Source organism: Prionailurus bengalensis, chromosome C1, assembly GCF_016509475.1.
Source record: "Prionailurus bengalensis isolate Pbe53 chromosome C1, Fcat_Pben_1.1_paternal_pri, whole genome shotgun sequence".
In the NCBI taxonomy this organism is placed as follows: Eukaryota; Metazoa; Chordata; class Mammalia; order Carnivora; family Felidae; genus Prionailurus; species Prionailurus bengalensis.
Window position 1 is genome coordinate 136,080,066 of NC_057345.1, and position 17,623 is coordinate 136,097,688.

Below are 17,623 nucleotides of genomic sequence, written 5' to 3' on the forward strand. Positions count from 1 at the left end.
TGCCTCATTAAAAACTTCGAAAAATGTCCTATTGAATCGGAAATTTCTAGTGCTTTAGCACGCGTTTTTATCGGGTAATTCTCTCCCTTACACTTTGAAATCGAGGACTACGAAAGTGATGAAGACGGCATCATCGCTGGCGTTGGCCCGGGCACCCTGTGCTGGTTACATCACAAATGGGTGCTTTGAAAACGGGCCTTCCGTCTCAAACAGGAGCAGATCGCCAAGCGAGGCTGGAGCAGAAACAGTGGACAGCGGATGTGACGAATGTCTTATGGGCCCTATGATTCCAAGAAGGGCAATTAGAGAGGAAATCGTTTGAAAATACAAAGTAGAAAGATGGATGTCATGGAGGCTGAGCTAATTCCCGATAGCGTTTTTCCCTCTCAAGTTTTCCATGAGATGTCAGCCACTTGTGGCGTGTTAGAATACTCTCCAGCTAGAGAATGCTGTATTTCCTTTGGCATTCCAGGCAGTTTCTAACCAGTGTTTGGAACTCGAAACTACTGCCAAGCCTAAACACATCTGGTTGATTCCAGGCCACAAATAGCACTGGAATGCCTTCAACACCTTCCATAGCTGCCATACTTAAAAGTTTATTTCCAAAATAGAATGGACAAAAAAAATTTTTTTTTATCAGACCGATGCTCCAGAGTTAAAGTCAGAAATGTGTCGTGTAGAGCACTAGGTGTTATCATAACACACGAAGCTATGTGATTATATTTCCTCATACGAACCTGCATTTCGGCAAATTAAATTAAAAACCAGCAATAGTAGACTCAACCCCATTTTCATTTGCTAAGTGTCATGTTATAAGATTAGGAACCCATTCTACACACTTCAGGTATTCAGTTCTATGGTGATATACAATCTCAATTAGTAATCACATATCTTTAATAATGTTATTGAATGCCTCTGGGGCATGCTACTATTTAGAAAATGCTGTAGGCTGCTATATGTTATTTCATTAATGGTCTTTATCTTACTGGAACGTCCAATATAAATTTAGTGATGACAGATGTGGTAAGGCGCAGTACTAGAGTAGGAAGAAGTTATTTACCTGCAAGAGAAGAAATTGAAAAATATTTGTTGGTGATTACTCATTGTATTGGAAATAAGGAAGATTTTAGTAATCTACTTCAAGGCAGCTAATGGCCTGAAGAAAAAAAAAAAGCATAACTCAGACCACAAAAGAACCACTTTTTAACTTTTGGAAAAGATGTTTCGAATGAGGTAAACTGGACAACAGAGAAGAGAATTCCAGTGGAGCGCCAAGAATTTGGAAAGGTGGCGTGCTTTTCCATTTGACAAGACCACCATGGCGGGAAGGTAATTTAACAGGAAGCAGAAGTATATTTGGGAAAAAGACAGAGGTTTGGCCTGCCAGAAGACTTCAAGTCACTATGTATGAATCTGGTGTGTCTTGTGTGTACTTGGACCTTAAAGAAAAGGATGCCAGCAGGAGCACGGGTAAGATGTTGCTGATGGTAGCAATTCATTCACAGGGCAGGATGGTGCAGTGTTAAATACGGGAGATGGGTTCTGGAGTCTGACTGCCTGGGTTCAAATCCATCTTTTCGTACTAACTGTGCAACACAGGTAACCTCTCTGTTAACCTCTCTGAAGATCAGGGTCCCTTTAAGTAAAAGGACCTGAGGATCCTTTGGGGACCCAACTTGTGATCCAGGCATAAGGAGTAAAGGAGACAACATAGGTAAAGTGGTTAGAACGAGGACTGCACGTAGTAAGCACTCAATTAATGTTAGATAATTTTATTCATTTTTATCCATACATGCTCAATAATTCTCAAGTTATAAGCAAGATAAGAAGAGTACATGGAAGAAGTAAATCTGAAGGAAAGAAGACAGGTGGTAGATGGAAAATTTCTTGGTGCTTTAGTTGCTAGGGCATGCCTGAGTGGAACTGTCCTACAGCCTCCTTTGGATGTCTCATCAGCTCAGGAGCAGAGAAAAGTGGGACAGTTAGGTGACTTCACAGATCGGCTGTGAATAATTGTGAGTGAACATCACAGTTGCCACAGTTGGTATGGCTCTCTCTTTTCCAAAGAAACAAAACACAGAGCAATGCCCTGAGAGAGAACACACACTCTCCAGGACAACTTTCAAGGCCTGGTGGAAATGCTTGGGGGATGCCCATGAAACTGCAGTCTATTATATAGGTATTCTATGATTGCAGACAATCGATTTTCAAGGAATTCAGTCAATAATAAATGATATGCTTAAATATATTAATTCTACATTATGAACTGACAACCTGAGAGAATGAAATGTACAGCTATCATGCCAGGCAAAGGACAGAATTTGGGCGTAAGTGTAGGGGGACTGACCTGTATCTTGATGAAATAGTCTACTACTAATCTCCAGAAGTGTCACTAGTAAGTATTTAATACATTCAATTTAAATGAGGCCTGACTTGGATGTTCATCTTTTTTAAATCTGTTTGACTGGTTTACCTGATTCAAATCAAGACGTCCTGGAATTAAATTTCTATATGGGCAAGATTCAGAAAAACATCCAACTTGACACTGAGTGAATCAAAACTTTTTTAGGGTAATTTTGTTTCTCTAATCTCAAGGTTCATGATTCACCTGACAGCTAGAATGATAACTGAAGTTAATAAATGGAAGGTTTGTGGTATGAAAAATATTATCACATAACTGAGAAACAAAATTGGTAATTTATTTAAAACTTTGACTTTATCTACTCAAAAGTAGAAATATTTCTATTACTTTTCTGAATAAGGTAGGGTTAAGAGTACCTACCACCATGTCTCAATAGAGAAATTACTCAAGACATGTCAGATTTAAATTGCAGTGGAATACAAAGAAGTTCTTGACAGGGTCTAACGGGAGTTTCAGATTTTGTGTTTCACAGTCCTGGCCTGTGACAATTAATCCCGTTGAAGTCAACATTTGGAGAGTATTCCCTTTCTGTCTCCCAGTCTCGATCCCAGGCCTAGGCCCCAGGAAAAGCAAGCCAGCAATACGCCATGGGTAAAGGAAATTAAGCATTATGTCTTTGGTGTCTGCCTAGGAAATAAATTAAACAGGTCAAGGTAAAAGAGCACAAGGTCTCAAGAATAGGTAGCTCGTAATTTCCTTCTTAATTTAAGCCATCCTATATGTTAAATTGTAGAGATGCAACAAACACACGTTATCAATGACACATTTGTAGTTAGCACATAACCAAATGATGATTCAACTTCATTTCCCAAACCTTAGATTCAGTCAACCCAAAGACTGTTTTCACTTGCAATTTTCACATTAGTACATTCCCAAAGCATTACTAGCTTAACATAAACAAACAAAAGGCTTCTGGGCCCAATTAGGGAAGGGAAATGGACTAAATTTTTACGTACATCATAGTGCTAGAAAAGTCATGGAGAACTTCACATTGATGGAACCTAATACACTGACAGTAGTAACGTCATGAGATGTTTGGTCAAGAGACCAAAAAGTTAACACACTGGAAACGTGACAAGCTAGGAAGCCAACGGGAGGATAACTAATCACATGTTTAAAGAACCCATTGGATGATTAGCATCTTGTTGCTATACATTACTTCCAGGCAGCAGATCTTCTTACATCTTAAGGAACCAGAACATTTTATTTTTATTTTTTAAAATACAGCATATTTTGCAAATTGATGATGCATATTTATGTTTGTCAACTTTTGGGTCTCTCAACTATCTATATGCCTATGAAGTTTATGGACTCTCTCATTTGTAAGAAATAAAGATATTGACTGGATGTCAATATGTATGATAGCCCTCACTAAAATAAAAGTTTTAGACTCACCATGTAGTAAATGATAGAGTTTGCATATGGTCATATAATAAAATCAATCAGAGAGGGAAAGATGCCTTCAGTGATGTGCCTATTGTAGCTGAATAATGAAATACAAAATATATTTGAGGTTGATTACAATATTAAAGTAAATTTAGATATGAAAATATCTTCATAAATATTTAAATAGGACTTAGTACTAAAGAAAACATCTATGATATCTAGGATAAAAGACAAATACAGGAAAATTCTGACGTTTCAAACATTGAATTATATCACACAAGTGCAGAAACTATCAGGATTTGCTTTTCAAACTAGGTTGTCTTTGGAGTATCAATAGTTGAGCTTTTAAAACAATATTAACTAATATCAGCCAGTTGAAGAAAGAGAGAATTGGTGTGGCTGCAGTAAGGTTACTGCTATTTACCAACCTTGTTCTCTTCACAAATACCCTGAACACCTACTATTCACCCAACCTCCCCCCACTCGGGCAGGTCCTGGTCACTGTGCTGCCTCCCGCACATGCCCAGTGAGGGACAAGGGCAGATGATGAGGACGAGTGCTCCCCAGGGATATTTTCAAATACTAAAAAGGGCACAGTGTACTTTGTCAGAATACAGCAGAAAGTGTTCACATTACCTTCTCTTATCTTTTTCTTTTTTGTCTTTTCATCACTTTCCCCCCAAAAGCATTGGTAGGCTAATATTTTTTTGCCCTATGTTAAAATGTATGATACTAGACTTTTTCGTTTAAAATGAGAGTTTTCATATCATTTCCCCCTGCCAGTATTTCGCTTGAGGACCTACACTCTTTCCTTTTCCCATCTCGGGCCAGTACAGCATGCCAAATATCCCGAGGAGAAAAGTTGGAAACAGGTTAGGGACTAGGGACAGGGATGGGGCTGGGTTGCTTTGTGGTCAAAGGTGGAAGGAGAAGGAGGGAGGGAGCGAGCACAGGTGTAGCTCCACCACGGGGCTGCGGAGCAGATCTGGGATTGTGGGAACCAATGCTGCTCCACATTATGGTACTTCTCCCTTGGCTTGAAAGATTAACCCACTATCTCTCTACTCACTCAGAGGGAAGAACAAGGCTGCGATCTTGTCAACTCTGTATGATTGTTCCTAATCGGTAACGCGTGCATTGGAAATAAGCTAATTAAATTTAGAAAGTTTTATTGTCATCTTTCAAACAGAAGTAGCTTCAGTAGCTCGTCTGGCAGATTACTTGACTTATACCTTTCTCTCTCCCAGTCCTAACACTTCTGCTTTATTCAAAAAATGGCCAATTTATAAAACCAAACAGAACCACCTCCAAGTCGTAGCTTACTTGAAGTTTGGGTGATCAAACTAATATACGACTGGCTGAATTTTTCATTAAATTTTCGCATAAACAGAGTCACTACAACTGAGGAATTTGAACACATTTTCAGTAGCGAGGCCGTGTCATGCCATTTCATTGCCCTGGCCACTTAAATATACCTTTGACGGGATTTGTGAATTTGGCTTCCAGATTAACTTGAAAGATCTGAAGACAAGCACACGCATAAACACACGAATGATCCAATAAACAGGCAACAAAAAAGTCCTACTGAGCTAGGCAAAAGCATTATTTCTTCCTTGTTGAAGGTATCAGCATATGTTCCATCTTATGTTGCACAAGTGTACTCATTAAATATTATGAAATGTACAGCAGGCCGGGAAGCTCTAACTAGCTAGTCAAAGTCACTCATACCTGTGTGTTCGTATTTATGTCGCAGAAGGGAACTGCTTTTCTGGAATGTCTTGTCACATAAGTCACATGCATACATGCCACTCTCTGTCTTCTTGATCTTCTTTCGAGACAGACAGGAGTCGGAGTCTGTCATGTCATCTAGGCCTGACATGTAGTCTTGTGCTCCATCAAGCAATTCTCCCTGTGATATAATCACATAGTTCAACACAGTCTCTTCTCTTTGTGTTTATACCAAACAACTTCACGTAGGCTGACATTTGGAGAACCTCAAAAGTGCTGGCTATTAATCGATCTCGTTTGTTTGTTTGTTTCTTTGTTTGTTTTAAACCTATTACTTTCCACGAATAATGGATGAGGTCTCACATTTCCACAAAAATATAAACCCTCTCTGCCCTACATGGTACAGCTCATTGTTTTTCAAGGGTAGAACACAGTCAACTCTGAAGGTGAGAAAAACATAACATTTTCTAAAATCCTTAGTTTTCTTTATATTGGGAAATATCCATGAGTGAACATTACACATCAGAATTTGTGTGTTTTCCAGCGTGGTTAACTTTAGAAATGATCTGTAGCTGTAGAAACCCCATTTTAATTGAATTTTATATTTAGGTACAAAATGTTATTATTATGCAATCTATTTAAATGTATGTCTACCAACTAAAGGCCTCAAGCTATATTTTTATATTTAATTTTCTAATTTGAAATAGGGAATATTAATAACACTTTTTATCAATGTTCTATCTATGTTAAAACAGCCTTCAGCATTGAGCAATAATGAATGTGGATCAGTAAATTATTAAATTTCTTGATATTTATTTTGTCTTGATCCAAAGGAGTGCAAACTTGCATGATAACATACATTTCCATTTGCTAGCTCACAGTTCAGTTTTCTTAGACTACGTTTGCACTAATTAATATTAGAGGAGATTAAATAGGCTTAAATACATTTACAGAGAGGGCAGATGCACTGGAAATTGGAATCCTGGAACAGCTGTTACAAAGGTACACTGCTCCTTGTGCTCCTATTTTCCAAATAGGGATTATAATCCGTGTTGTTAAAACATACCTGCTTTTGTATTCGAAAACCATAAATTACTTACTGGTCCGAAAACTACGTAAGAAGTCAAGTGGCATGCACAAAATATTTTCTAAAATACTCTTCAAAATACACGATTTTCTATAAGACCAAGTACATGTCAAATTTGTACATGTAATGATTGCAAATTGTGAACATCTATACAAGTATGTGACTGTTGTAAATGGTAACTTTTAGCGTCTACGTAAACCCTGTCCAATATTGCTATCGATGTGTGATTCTAAAAACATACAGATCAATCTAAATAAACCTCCAAAACAGGTATTAAAGTCTTCCTCTTTTTTAGGGCACATGTGCTTCGACAGAGCAGTGTTCCACTGATTCTCCACTTATTTGGCTAGCCCACTCAGTTTGAGGTTCAAGTGAAAACAAACTGCCATGTCTGCTGAAAACACGGCACTTGGTTTTCTCACTCAGATTTTTTTCCCCCTACGTGTGCGTACACGCTATAATATAGTTTTCATCTCCTCTGTTCGGAGCAAAAGGATAGGTATCATTACCTGAAATCCTTGTTTCCGCTGGTACTTTCTCCTTTGCTGCATGTCAGCAAAAGTAGCCGCCCCAGTTGGGTAGGTATAGGCCATATGTGGTAGGAAGCTCATCTGATCCAGTCCTGGGTATGGTCGTAGCCCAGGGATGCTGGTCTGCACTGGTGGCATGAAAGTGGCAGGGGGAAATGCGCTTTGTGGAGGAAGAGCTGTGTATAAAGTTTTGGCACTAAAGGGGTTCATGCCGAACACTGGGTTAGTGCTTTTGTTGTCCAGATTATTTGAGTTTGAAAACTCCTTCTTGATAAAAGTCAAGTTTAGAGGCTCATCTGAGTTTTCAGATGATGAAGAAACACTGTTATGGTCTAAATTTATGCTGTTAGCTTTCGTTTTGTTCTTCGTGGCTATAATACTTTTGGGTTCTTTCATCTGTTTTGGTAATGACAAGTCCAAAGGCTCAGCCTGCAGCTCCTCAGAAGAGAAGCTGTTTGGAGTGTAAGAACTACTGTGGGAGTTTTTAGAAGATGTGGAGGAAAGATTTAAGGGAGAGGGAGTATTACTCCTTGAGTGGTCCAATTTTTCAACTGGTTTAATATTGGTGAAATGGGAAGGTTTGGTTAGCCTGAGAGGAGGATCACAATTCGTCACACTGTTGTGGAGTTCTGCTATGGATGGCGATGTTATGGAGTCCATAGGCTTTACGGGAGACCTGGGTAATAAAGAGTCTTTTGTGGGAGGGTTACTGTTGGGAGCTAGCGGCTTGGAGTTCCTTTCCAGTGATGGTGACCTGGAATTCGAATACTGGTAGACTTTTCGTTGCTCAAACCATTCCTTCACAAATTCCTGAGGAAGGCCCACAGCAATGGAAATTTTCAGCAGTTCATCAGAATTGGGCTCCATGTTCATAGCATAATACGCTTTCAGTACAGACATGTGGTCCTTATATGGGTTGATGGGGCTTGTCATTCCTTTCTCAGAAAGTACAGATGACAAGAGGAGGGCTTTATTATCAACAAAAACTCCGGCTTTGTTGGGGACTATGTTGTCATGAGGTTGCAGGACTGCCTTGATCTCTTCATTCATCTTACAAAGGTAACGTTCATGCTGATGCAAGGGAATGGGGCCGGGAAAACTTTCTTTACAGAACTGGCATGAAAATGGAGTGGATATGTTGTGGTTCTCAATCATTTTATCATCAGTGACCAAATCTATTAAAGTACGTAGCTTCTCTTTCTTTATATTACTGATCTGTCTCCTTGAGTCAGTAGTCAAGCTCTGGAGGCAAGCTTTGGCTTCATTGACTTTTTCTAATGTATAGTCAATAATACTTTTAGTGGCACCATTATGACTCACTACTGGAAGACCTACGGGTGGAATATTAGGAGAAGTGACTCCTTGTTCCTCAGGTTGAGAGCATGGATCCTTCATGTGATAACCTTTCAACTTCGAAATTTCTTCAGCCTTGCAGTCCATTTTTTGCCTGGAAACCGTATTGTCCACAATCTGTAGAACCTTTTGAACCTCGCTTAGGTTACTATTCATTGCGGGGAATCCGAGTAAAGGGGTTTCCATCCCTACACCTAAGTGCTGCATTGGACTCTGGGCAGACGGATGGACTCCCAAAGGGCTGGTGGCTCCAAGTGCACCATTCATAAAGGGACTAGTGCCACTAAACCCGTGTGTGGCCATGAGAACTTTATAGTCATTGAAGTCTAGTGGTTCTGTTTTAATTTTAAGTAAGCCTGTCTGTTCAGACATACTAAGTGGTTTTCCATTCTCCAATTTGTTTCGTAACTGGGTAATAGCTGAATTAGTAGGAGAAGAAGAAACAGAATTAGGGGAAGAACCCGTCTTGATATTGTTTCTCATTCGGCCATTTACAGAGATTAAACCAATACATTTCTTGCTGCTGATGTGTGAACTGTAGGAACCAGAATGGGAGAAACGTTTCTTGCAGTTTGGGCACTCGTACGGTTTTTCACCTAAAATGATAATCAAAATTAACATTACACTTCTTTGATTGGGTAACAATGACGATTGTCTACCAACACAAGAATCTGTGAAACCAAATGGAAGGAACAGAATGGGGTACCTCTACATTCTAGGTGCTTAGCTTAGAATTATGTGGCCGTAACTGTTTCTGGGTTTTATCTACCCTGGGAGAACATAATTCAAGATGTTAGCAGTGGAAGGTGAGGGCTATCTATGCCTTTTTCAGCCAAGATCCCAAATCTTGTCTTGCCATCGGCAGCCTCCTATTTAAACAGAGTGTCAGATTAATGTGTGGTCAATAGCACAATAAAGATGTCACAGTATTTAAAGGGAAGTGTAGCCATGGCTTTAATCAACTCTGTAGAGATTCCATTGATTCTACCAATCCAACTAGTCCTTTGAATAGCATCCAATTTGGTAATAAAATGCTTGGCAGAGCTATCAAAATAGTTATAAAGAAGAAATCTCAGTGGTAGGATGCTGTTCTGTAATATACAGCTCCCAGGAATCAAGGAACATTTATCATACAAAAGCTCTCATCCAAAATTCTTCAACTTTTTCTTTCATGGTTAGGTATTGAAAATGAATACCCTTCCAAATTTGCCAGCTGAGTTTCTTCAGGTCAGAAATACTTAATCTGTAGAAGAGTGGCTGAAAGGACGAGAAGAAGCCTCTAGATTTTGTAACAAATCAAAGCATTTGCAATTTTTAGGAAGTCTAAGCATTCCTCTTTGATTTGTAAGATCACGCTATTGGTGGTACCATCAGTCTCAGGAAGGCAGAGCAGGCCCGCACAGTTTATGAAATAAAAGCATAGTTCCAAAAAGCTACAAACAGGATTGTGTAAATTTCAAACAATCTTTTAAAACTCTCCTAATGGCACAAAATGCAAATGTGAGCACCAGCACCTCTGCTACTCACCACTGTGAATTCGCAGGTGTTCTTTCAGATGGTGTTTATATTTGAAAGCCTTGCCGCACTCTGTGCATTTGAACTTGCGATTACCTGCTCCTTGGGTCAGCATTTGGTGCTATAAAAGGAGAAAGACTGACATCAGTTTTGTGCAGGAGGAACAAAGGAAATTTGTTACAAATATTTTTAAAAGGCCTCTATTTTTCAGACAGGCCAAAAGGTTTGAGTGCATGTTTATTTATTTGCCCAGTCTTTCAGAGTTGCAATAAAAGTGATAATGTTGGCAATAAAATTGGAACAAATAAAAAAAAAAAAGGGGCTTTCACATGCGCATCCAACACTTGCTTTAGAATTATCTCTGTAGTCTCTTTTCCGAAATGTTTCTTTGAGCCTTTGGAGATGAGAAAGTATAATTGTAAAGATGTTTGTGGTTCTCTGTGTTTATGGCACATTTTAAAATCTGAAGATTCCCTGTTGGGATGTAACCGTTTTGTCAAGGAAATAAATAAATATTATCCTGAAAATTCTAAACAGCCTCCCCCAAAACTCCCCATGCAAAGAACTAATTTTATCAAATTTTCTGTATCAGGGTAAAAGTGTATCTCATACTGAAGCAATATCAATTTTAAAGAAGAAAAAAAAAGCACACATACACAAACAAAAAAATTCTTGACTATAAATATTTCATTACACGATAAGCATGTTTAAATATCCCATTCACTGTGCTAGCAGCAAATGTAAACCCTGTTTTTCCTGATGTGCTGCATATCAGATTTGATTCATTATCAAATGTAAGAGACAACATCTTGGGTTATAGCTGCTTGAGCAGTTTTATCACAGGCCAGTAGGAAAGACTTCAACGACTTTTCATTTTCCTTTTTAGTAGTGTGCTAGGGAGTAGGGACAAAAAAGAAGAAAAGTTTGCTGAAAAGACAAGTTAAAAGCAGCAAAGATATAATCAAACACAGCTGACCTTTTTGAACAAGGGAAAAAAAGCTCTGTGACTTAGAATTCTAAAAAAAAAAAAAAAAAAAAAAAAAAAAATACAGTCATCCACTCTGGATGCTCAAGGTAGGAGGTCAGCCTTTTTCAAGCAGCAATGACACAAAAGCCTTTTGCAAAAAGACAGCACAGAAACGGTATGACAACTGCTAGGGTGTGCTGAATCTTCCCACATTCCTAGTGAGACAGATGGTGTTACATGGGACACAGGGAGGTTTGTTCAAACAGCAGCAACCTTCAAAGATCAAGCGGAGCCCAGCCCGCCGAGCGCCATTGAGGGACCAGCGCTCATATGTTGCTGAGTTGCATAAACAAACAGCAACAGCTGCTTTGTCTCCCCCCACAGCCCTCAGAGGACTACTATAAACTTTAGTTGTGCCACTGTTAATATGATACAATCATTTTAATTTACTAATTGTAAATGCCATGAGCAAATGAGGGGACTTTTCAACACCAAAGCTACCATTCATAATGCGCCAACACAATCACACTTCTGCATGTGAAATTTAAAGCAGTTATGCTAGATAAATATCTAGGCACTTTTTTTTTCCTAGAGATTTTGTGCATATAAGCAAGGGGAGATAAACTGTTACATAAGTGTAACTATGCAAGCATAGTTTTTGTAACTGAACTTTGAAAAACGTTCAGGTGACAAGCCCAATCAGCTATAAATGGAATGATTTTCATGAGCTGTTCTTTTACAATAGTAAATTCCATAATATAGTATCATCACCATTGCTTGATTGTGTTTGATTATCCTCATTTTCCTTATTCAAAGAAAATAATGCCCACAAGAAAAAAGCAATGTAAGAATTTTATAGAATATCCTGCTTAATAATTTTTAAAACAGATATGGTAGCAAGGCTTATATGGGAGGATTCCAGATCTGTAAGGCCAGTTACTGGGACTTCAGGCACACCATTTCTGTTGCCACTGAAACACATAACATCCATCTGCAGTCAATTCTCCTAGGAGAACAGAGAGAGCAGTTTTGCCACAACATGTAGGGGACCCTGTTGGGACCCACGTAAGGGACGAATCGATCGTATTCCACCACTTTAAGGATTTAAGAGGCCGTGCTTACCTGTTCAAGAGAGAGTTTTTATTTTTAACACAAACAAGTCAACAGAGGCGGAGTGATCTTAACATTTAGCCACAGACAAACGAATCAAAAGGGATCATTTTAAATACACGTCCACTATTTCGGTATCCATCCGTCTATTTTATGTATGTGTGTAATCTGCCTTTTGATTTTTTTAAACACTTCATTAGATTTCATAAACTAGTAGCAGCTTCTAAAAATACTCTAAGTAATTGAAGGTGTTGTGTGACAAACGAAAGAAATGCACACTTCTTTTACTATGACTTAGATCCCATATGAAAAAAATTTTTTCCGAGTAAAAGTAGGTGAAAAATGGAATTAAAATTGCTGAGATGTTTAATAATGTATAATTAAAATGCTACAATTTCATTCACTTTTTGTGGAACATAAAAATGAAACTAAAGTCAAGTTAAAGTGCAAATAAAATTTCTAAATTAGAAATTAACACACTCATTCGATCGTGAACATAAGACTATTAAATCATATTAGAAGAGACCATCAAAAAATCATTTAGACCTCAATTAAAGCTATTACCATTAAAAGATCTGCATCTTCAAAATGCCATGAAAAATTAATAATGATTGCCAATCAAAGCAATATCGTTTCTCTAAGGGGTTATTATAGAAAGAAATCACTTAAAACCAACCCCCCACCTGATCTGTCCCTGGCTTGTGCGTCACCATATGCCGCTCGAGCTGGGTGCGGTAGGCAAACGTGTAGCTGCAAAGAGGGCAGGAAAAGTTCTCTTCATTCTTCTCGTGGCGGTACTTGATGTGCTCCTTCAGTGACGTCAAGCGCTTGTAGCCCCGGTCGCAGTAGGGGCAGGTCAGCAGTTGGGCAAAAGCATCTGGAGTTCCAGGTGGCAGGTCTGTAGCCGAGAGACGAGAGGGAGAGAAGCAGGCCAAAAGGTCAGTAAATCAATGGCAGCTAATGGGCTGCCTGCCCGGGATGGTCTGACAGGAATCCCTGCAATCTGCTCGGCCAGAGCGCCATCGCCGCCCTCGGCCTGGGCGCGCACCGGGCCCCTCGCACACCCGGCGCAGACGTGTCGGAATCAGCTCACACTGCGCTGGGAAGTTAATTAATTACGGGGCGCTTTTGGGGGGAAATTTAAACAGCTGATGAAGGAGGAAATTCTCCTTAGGCGACTGACAGTTCGGAGTAAAACCTTTGGTCACATGGGACTCGGGGATTCACAGCGTGGGAGAGCTTTTCAGGTGTCAGAAGAAGAAGGGCAGGGTCACTGTTGCTAAACTTTTGCTTTTCTTTTTTTTCTTTTTCTTTTTTTTTTTTGTGTTCCTCCAAAGTGAAATATCTCAGAAACCTAGGAATCAATTCCGATATTTTTATCTCTTAGGAATAGGCTCTAATTGTTCTTGTTCTTTATTGGATGTACAAATGACACAAATTTGCTGACAAAAAAAATTTCACAATACCCTAAAATTACAGTTCTAATCTTTGCTCATGAAATTCCATGCCTCTGCAGCTGTTCTTCAAATTTTAAGGTAAACACCCAGGCATGTAGTGCATTTGTAATTGTAACAGCTGCAGAGGTCAGCGTAGTGGCTAAAAATGAATTACAGCCTCACCATTTTCTTCCTGCCCATTGGCCTCTGGCGTGCCGAGGCGAGACAGCTCCTCAGGGGCTTCTGGGTAAATAATGGCCGTGTCACTGCGCTGAAGGTACTCCTCGATGCTGACTGCGTGGCCGTCGCGTTCCTCCAGTTTTCTTTTGGCAAAGTATTCCTCAAAGTCTGATGTGCAATTTGCATTCTTGACTGAAATCACAAAAGGAGAAGAAGCGTCTTTGCAGGGCCTTCTTCGTGGGTAGCCCAAGCCCACGCACATCACGGTTACTACCAAACGTTGACTTGCAAAAAAGACCACACACACCTAATTTATTTGTAAGAAGTGTTGCAGGTGACCGGTTATTGATCGAATAATACGTGCAAAAAAAAAAAAAAAAAAGACACTTTGCTTTAAGTGAAATAGGCACATTTTTTTTTCCCTCCTTCCTGGAATACTAGTCTGCATAATTCAAAAAGAATGAAAGACATTTTTCAAATTTTTTTAGGGAAAATTAAAAAAAAAAAAGAAAACAGAGCTACATTCTAAGACCCATAACATGAGAGATAATATGAACTCAAAGCTACTATAACAGTCTATATAAAACTTCCTCTTCTTTTGAGAAAGGTATATTTAATTTTTTATTGTCCACTACACTTAAAGTGCTTAACCACAGATACATCCTGTTGCTAAATATAAGCTTTTAACCTTCCACTCTCTGAACATCACAGGTGGCCAGGACTACACAGTCTGACACAGATGTGAAAGGACAGATATTCCTAGAGAGATAATAATGGGACTTTGTTAAAGAGTCATGGGATGTGGCACTTTATCTTTCCTTATCAGTATTTTTTAAAGCTGCCTGAAAATAAAATGAAGCTCACAATCAGAAGTAAAATAAAATGAACAGAGATGCTTAATAAAAGCAAAAGAAACAGCTATTCTGCTGTGTGATTTTGAAGACTTGTAACTTTTGTAATTATGACTCCATTCCCATGAATTGGATAATAGTTGTAAATCAATTGTAGCAACTGTGTCACAAAACTTTGTATATTTGAAACTTCTAGATATGTTTCTGCAATAAATTGTGGCTTAAATACCCTAAATAAAAAGTTTTATGCATAAGCCAGTGTTGGGAGTGTGGCTGGTATGGTAGTATCCACCCTAAGTAGGTGGATGAAAGTCATTTGCTAGTATAATTAGGGGGTGGAGCCCTACTTTCATAGTTTCTGAGAGCAGTTAGGCTTCGTTCACCCTATATTCCCCACCTCACCTTCTCTGCCATATAAGATATTAAAGTATTTGCCATACTAATTATCTCTGACAGTTTGTGGCAGGATGATGTTTGAGCTACTCAATGTTTATTTTTATTTCATTTTTATTGTTGCCTCACTGTTAAAAACTTGTGGATTATAGATGCAAAGAACAGAAAGTGGGAAGGGCTTGATTTGATAAGCAAAAAACAGATTCATTTTCATCCTGCAGGAAGACATGAGAATGATCAGTATAACTGACATTTTCTCAAAAATAAAAACAATGTTACAAACTCACATGTATATTCCTCAAGGAAGTTGTGTGGTCCTGTGAAAGGGGTGGGGTGGAACCTGATGGAGTCTAGAAGATCAGGAAAACTTTAATTGAGAAAACATGAAGTCAACTAACTTTAGAAGCTGGGGAAGAGCAGCACATACAAGGAGGCTGGAAAGAGCATGCTGCGTATCACTATCTAAAAAGACAGTGCTGAGTGCGGACAGCAAAAGGGAAGCAATATGATGTGAGGGTAGAGAGGCAGGCAGGAACCAGAACATGTGGTGTGTGGTAGCCCTGTTAAGGATTTGAGTTTTATTCTAAGAGAAACAGGAAGCCCCTGAAGGGTATTAAGCAAGGAGATGATTGGATGAAATTATGAATTATCTGCATTTTTATTTTTTTCATTAAAAAAAAAACATTTATTTATTTCTTTTGAGAGAGGGAGCGTGCACAAACAGGGGAGGGGCAGAGAGGGACAGAGAGAGAGAGAGAATCCTAAGCGGGGATCCATGCTGACAGTGCAGAGCCAGATGCGGGGCTTGAAGTCACACACTATAAGATCATGAACTGAGCCCAAGTTGGAGGCTTAACCAACTGAGCCACCGAGGCACCCCTTATCTGCATTTTTATTTTTTTATGTTTTTTAATTTATTTGAGAGAGAGAGAGAGAGAGAGAGAGAGAGAGAGAGAGAGAGAGAAAGAGCGAGAAGGCACAGAGGATCTGAAGCAGGTTCTGCACTGACAGCAGAGAGCCTGATGTGGGGCTCAAACTCACAGAACCAGAAGATCGTGACCTAAGCTGAAGTCAGAGGCATAACCGACAAAGCTACCCAGGCTCCTCCTTCCCCCATCTGCATATTTAAATGACAACTCTAGCTACATAGTACGGTGGGGATTTCAGAAAGAGAAAAGTGGATTCTGGGAAACCAATTTGGAGTCTTGTCATAAAACAGGCAAAGATAAAAGTTAAGGAATTGGTGATGGAGACTATGAGAAGTGGCTAGACTTGAGAGATACTTAAGAAATAAAAACACTAGGCTTGGGGGAAGGATTGGGTGTACTAAGGAGGGAGAGGCTAAGATCTTTCCTTGGGTTCAAGCTTTCCAATTTGATGGATGATAGGTGACAGTCACCAAAGCAGAGAACACCAGAATTCTAAAAACACTTGAAACTATGAACTAAAACCTTGTACCAAATAAAAGAAAACTGGAGAGCATCACACTTTGTAAACTATTAAACTAAGTGCTAACAATCCTGAATAGTATGACCTCTTTTGCACTCCAGGTTCTAACAAGTTGACCAAGAGCAACAGTCTGATTCCAACACCTATATTTCCTTCAAATACAGGTTTGGAATGTGTAATAGTAGATTATGATTTTATATCTCAAAAGTTGTTTAAATCTTTTCTTAGAATCTTAAATATGTATATATTTATTTCTTAAGATGTTATTTGTAAGTAATCTGTACACCCAACATGAGACTTGACCTCACAAGCGCAAGATCAAGAGTTGCATGCTCTACTGACTCAACCAGCCAAGTACCCCCAAGTCTTAAATCTTTGAAAAGAATATGAACATCGATTCAGATCAATTTTCCATGGGTATACTCGTGATACCATAGATGCTTTCCAAATGGTATTTATTGGTAGTGAATGTCATTCAACTTGCACCATTAAGTCTCTAGAGGGTACGAAGAAACGACAACTTGCACAAACTCTTTGTTTGTTGTTTTGGATCATCGAAGTGACTTTACATCTATCAAAAATCACCTTTTGTTTGTAAGGGCAAGAAAAGATAAGGGGGACAAAATGGTGGATCAAAGATGAACCACTTTTGAGCAACTTGACTGATTTGACCAGGGACTGACTTCTTCTTCAGCACTGTGTCAGTAGGAAATAATATAGCAGCTCCTTTCTAAACCCAGACCTATTAGAATGTTGTCAAATGTTTAAGGCATGACTTACTTAAGCTTTTCAAGAACACTGTCCTACTTGACAATCGTTAGTGAAGCCTAGTAAACATGGATGGATGGACATTTTAACATCCTAATTTTATCTTGATATTTCAGCAACTATTGGAATTATCTGGCTATCTTTTCATGAATTTTCATTTGCATATGAATGTTTCCATCAGAAATGTAACCAAATGCAAATGCAATCGGATTTGCATTAATAGCCTTTTGGCTTAAACAGGAGGAAAATTCAGATTTTTCTGGATAGGCAAACTAAACTGCATCTAGAAGCACTACTAGTGTTTGGAGAGGCAATTCACTTGTTAGATCAAATTTGGGTATGCTAGGTTTCAATGTCACATGTGATTGGGACAAAGACATCAAATCATATTCTCTCTTTAAGGATCATCTTTGATCATCTTTGTATCCTGAGCTTTGAGCATATTGCC

At 38.9% G+C, this 17,623-nt stretch overlaps 1 protein-coding gene across 3 annotated transcripts in view; it reads right to left on the bottom strand.

Annotated features, from left to right (window-relative positions):
* The window catches only part of ZEB2 (zinc finger E-box binding homeobox 2), a 130,040-nt gene that overhangs the window by 2,280 nt on the left and 110,137 nt on the right, over positions 1 to 17,623 (bottom strand). For 2 of the 3 annotated variants that reach the window (XM_043576634.1, XM_043576635.1), the window contains exons 5-9: positions 13,718 to 13,906; positions 12,782 to 12,996; positions 10,034 to 10,142; positions 7,133 to 9,102; positions 5,537 to 5,717 (exon numbers count right to left, since the gene is read on the bottom strand). In XM_043576634.1, the coding sequence (XP_043432569.1) occupies positions 5,537 to 5,717; positions 7,133 to 9,102; positions 10,034 to 10,142; positions 12,782 to 12,996; positions 13,718 to 13,906 (2,664 nt within the window). The remainder of the gene's footprint in view (positions 1 to 5,536; positions 5,718 to 7,132; positions 9,103 to 10,033; positions 10,143 to 12,781; positions 12,997 to 13,717; positions 13,907 to 17,623) is intronic. The other variant, XM_043576636.1, reaches the window with a different exon arrangement.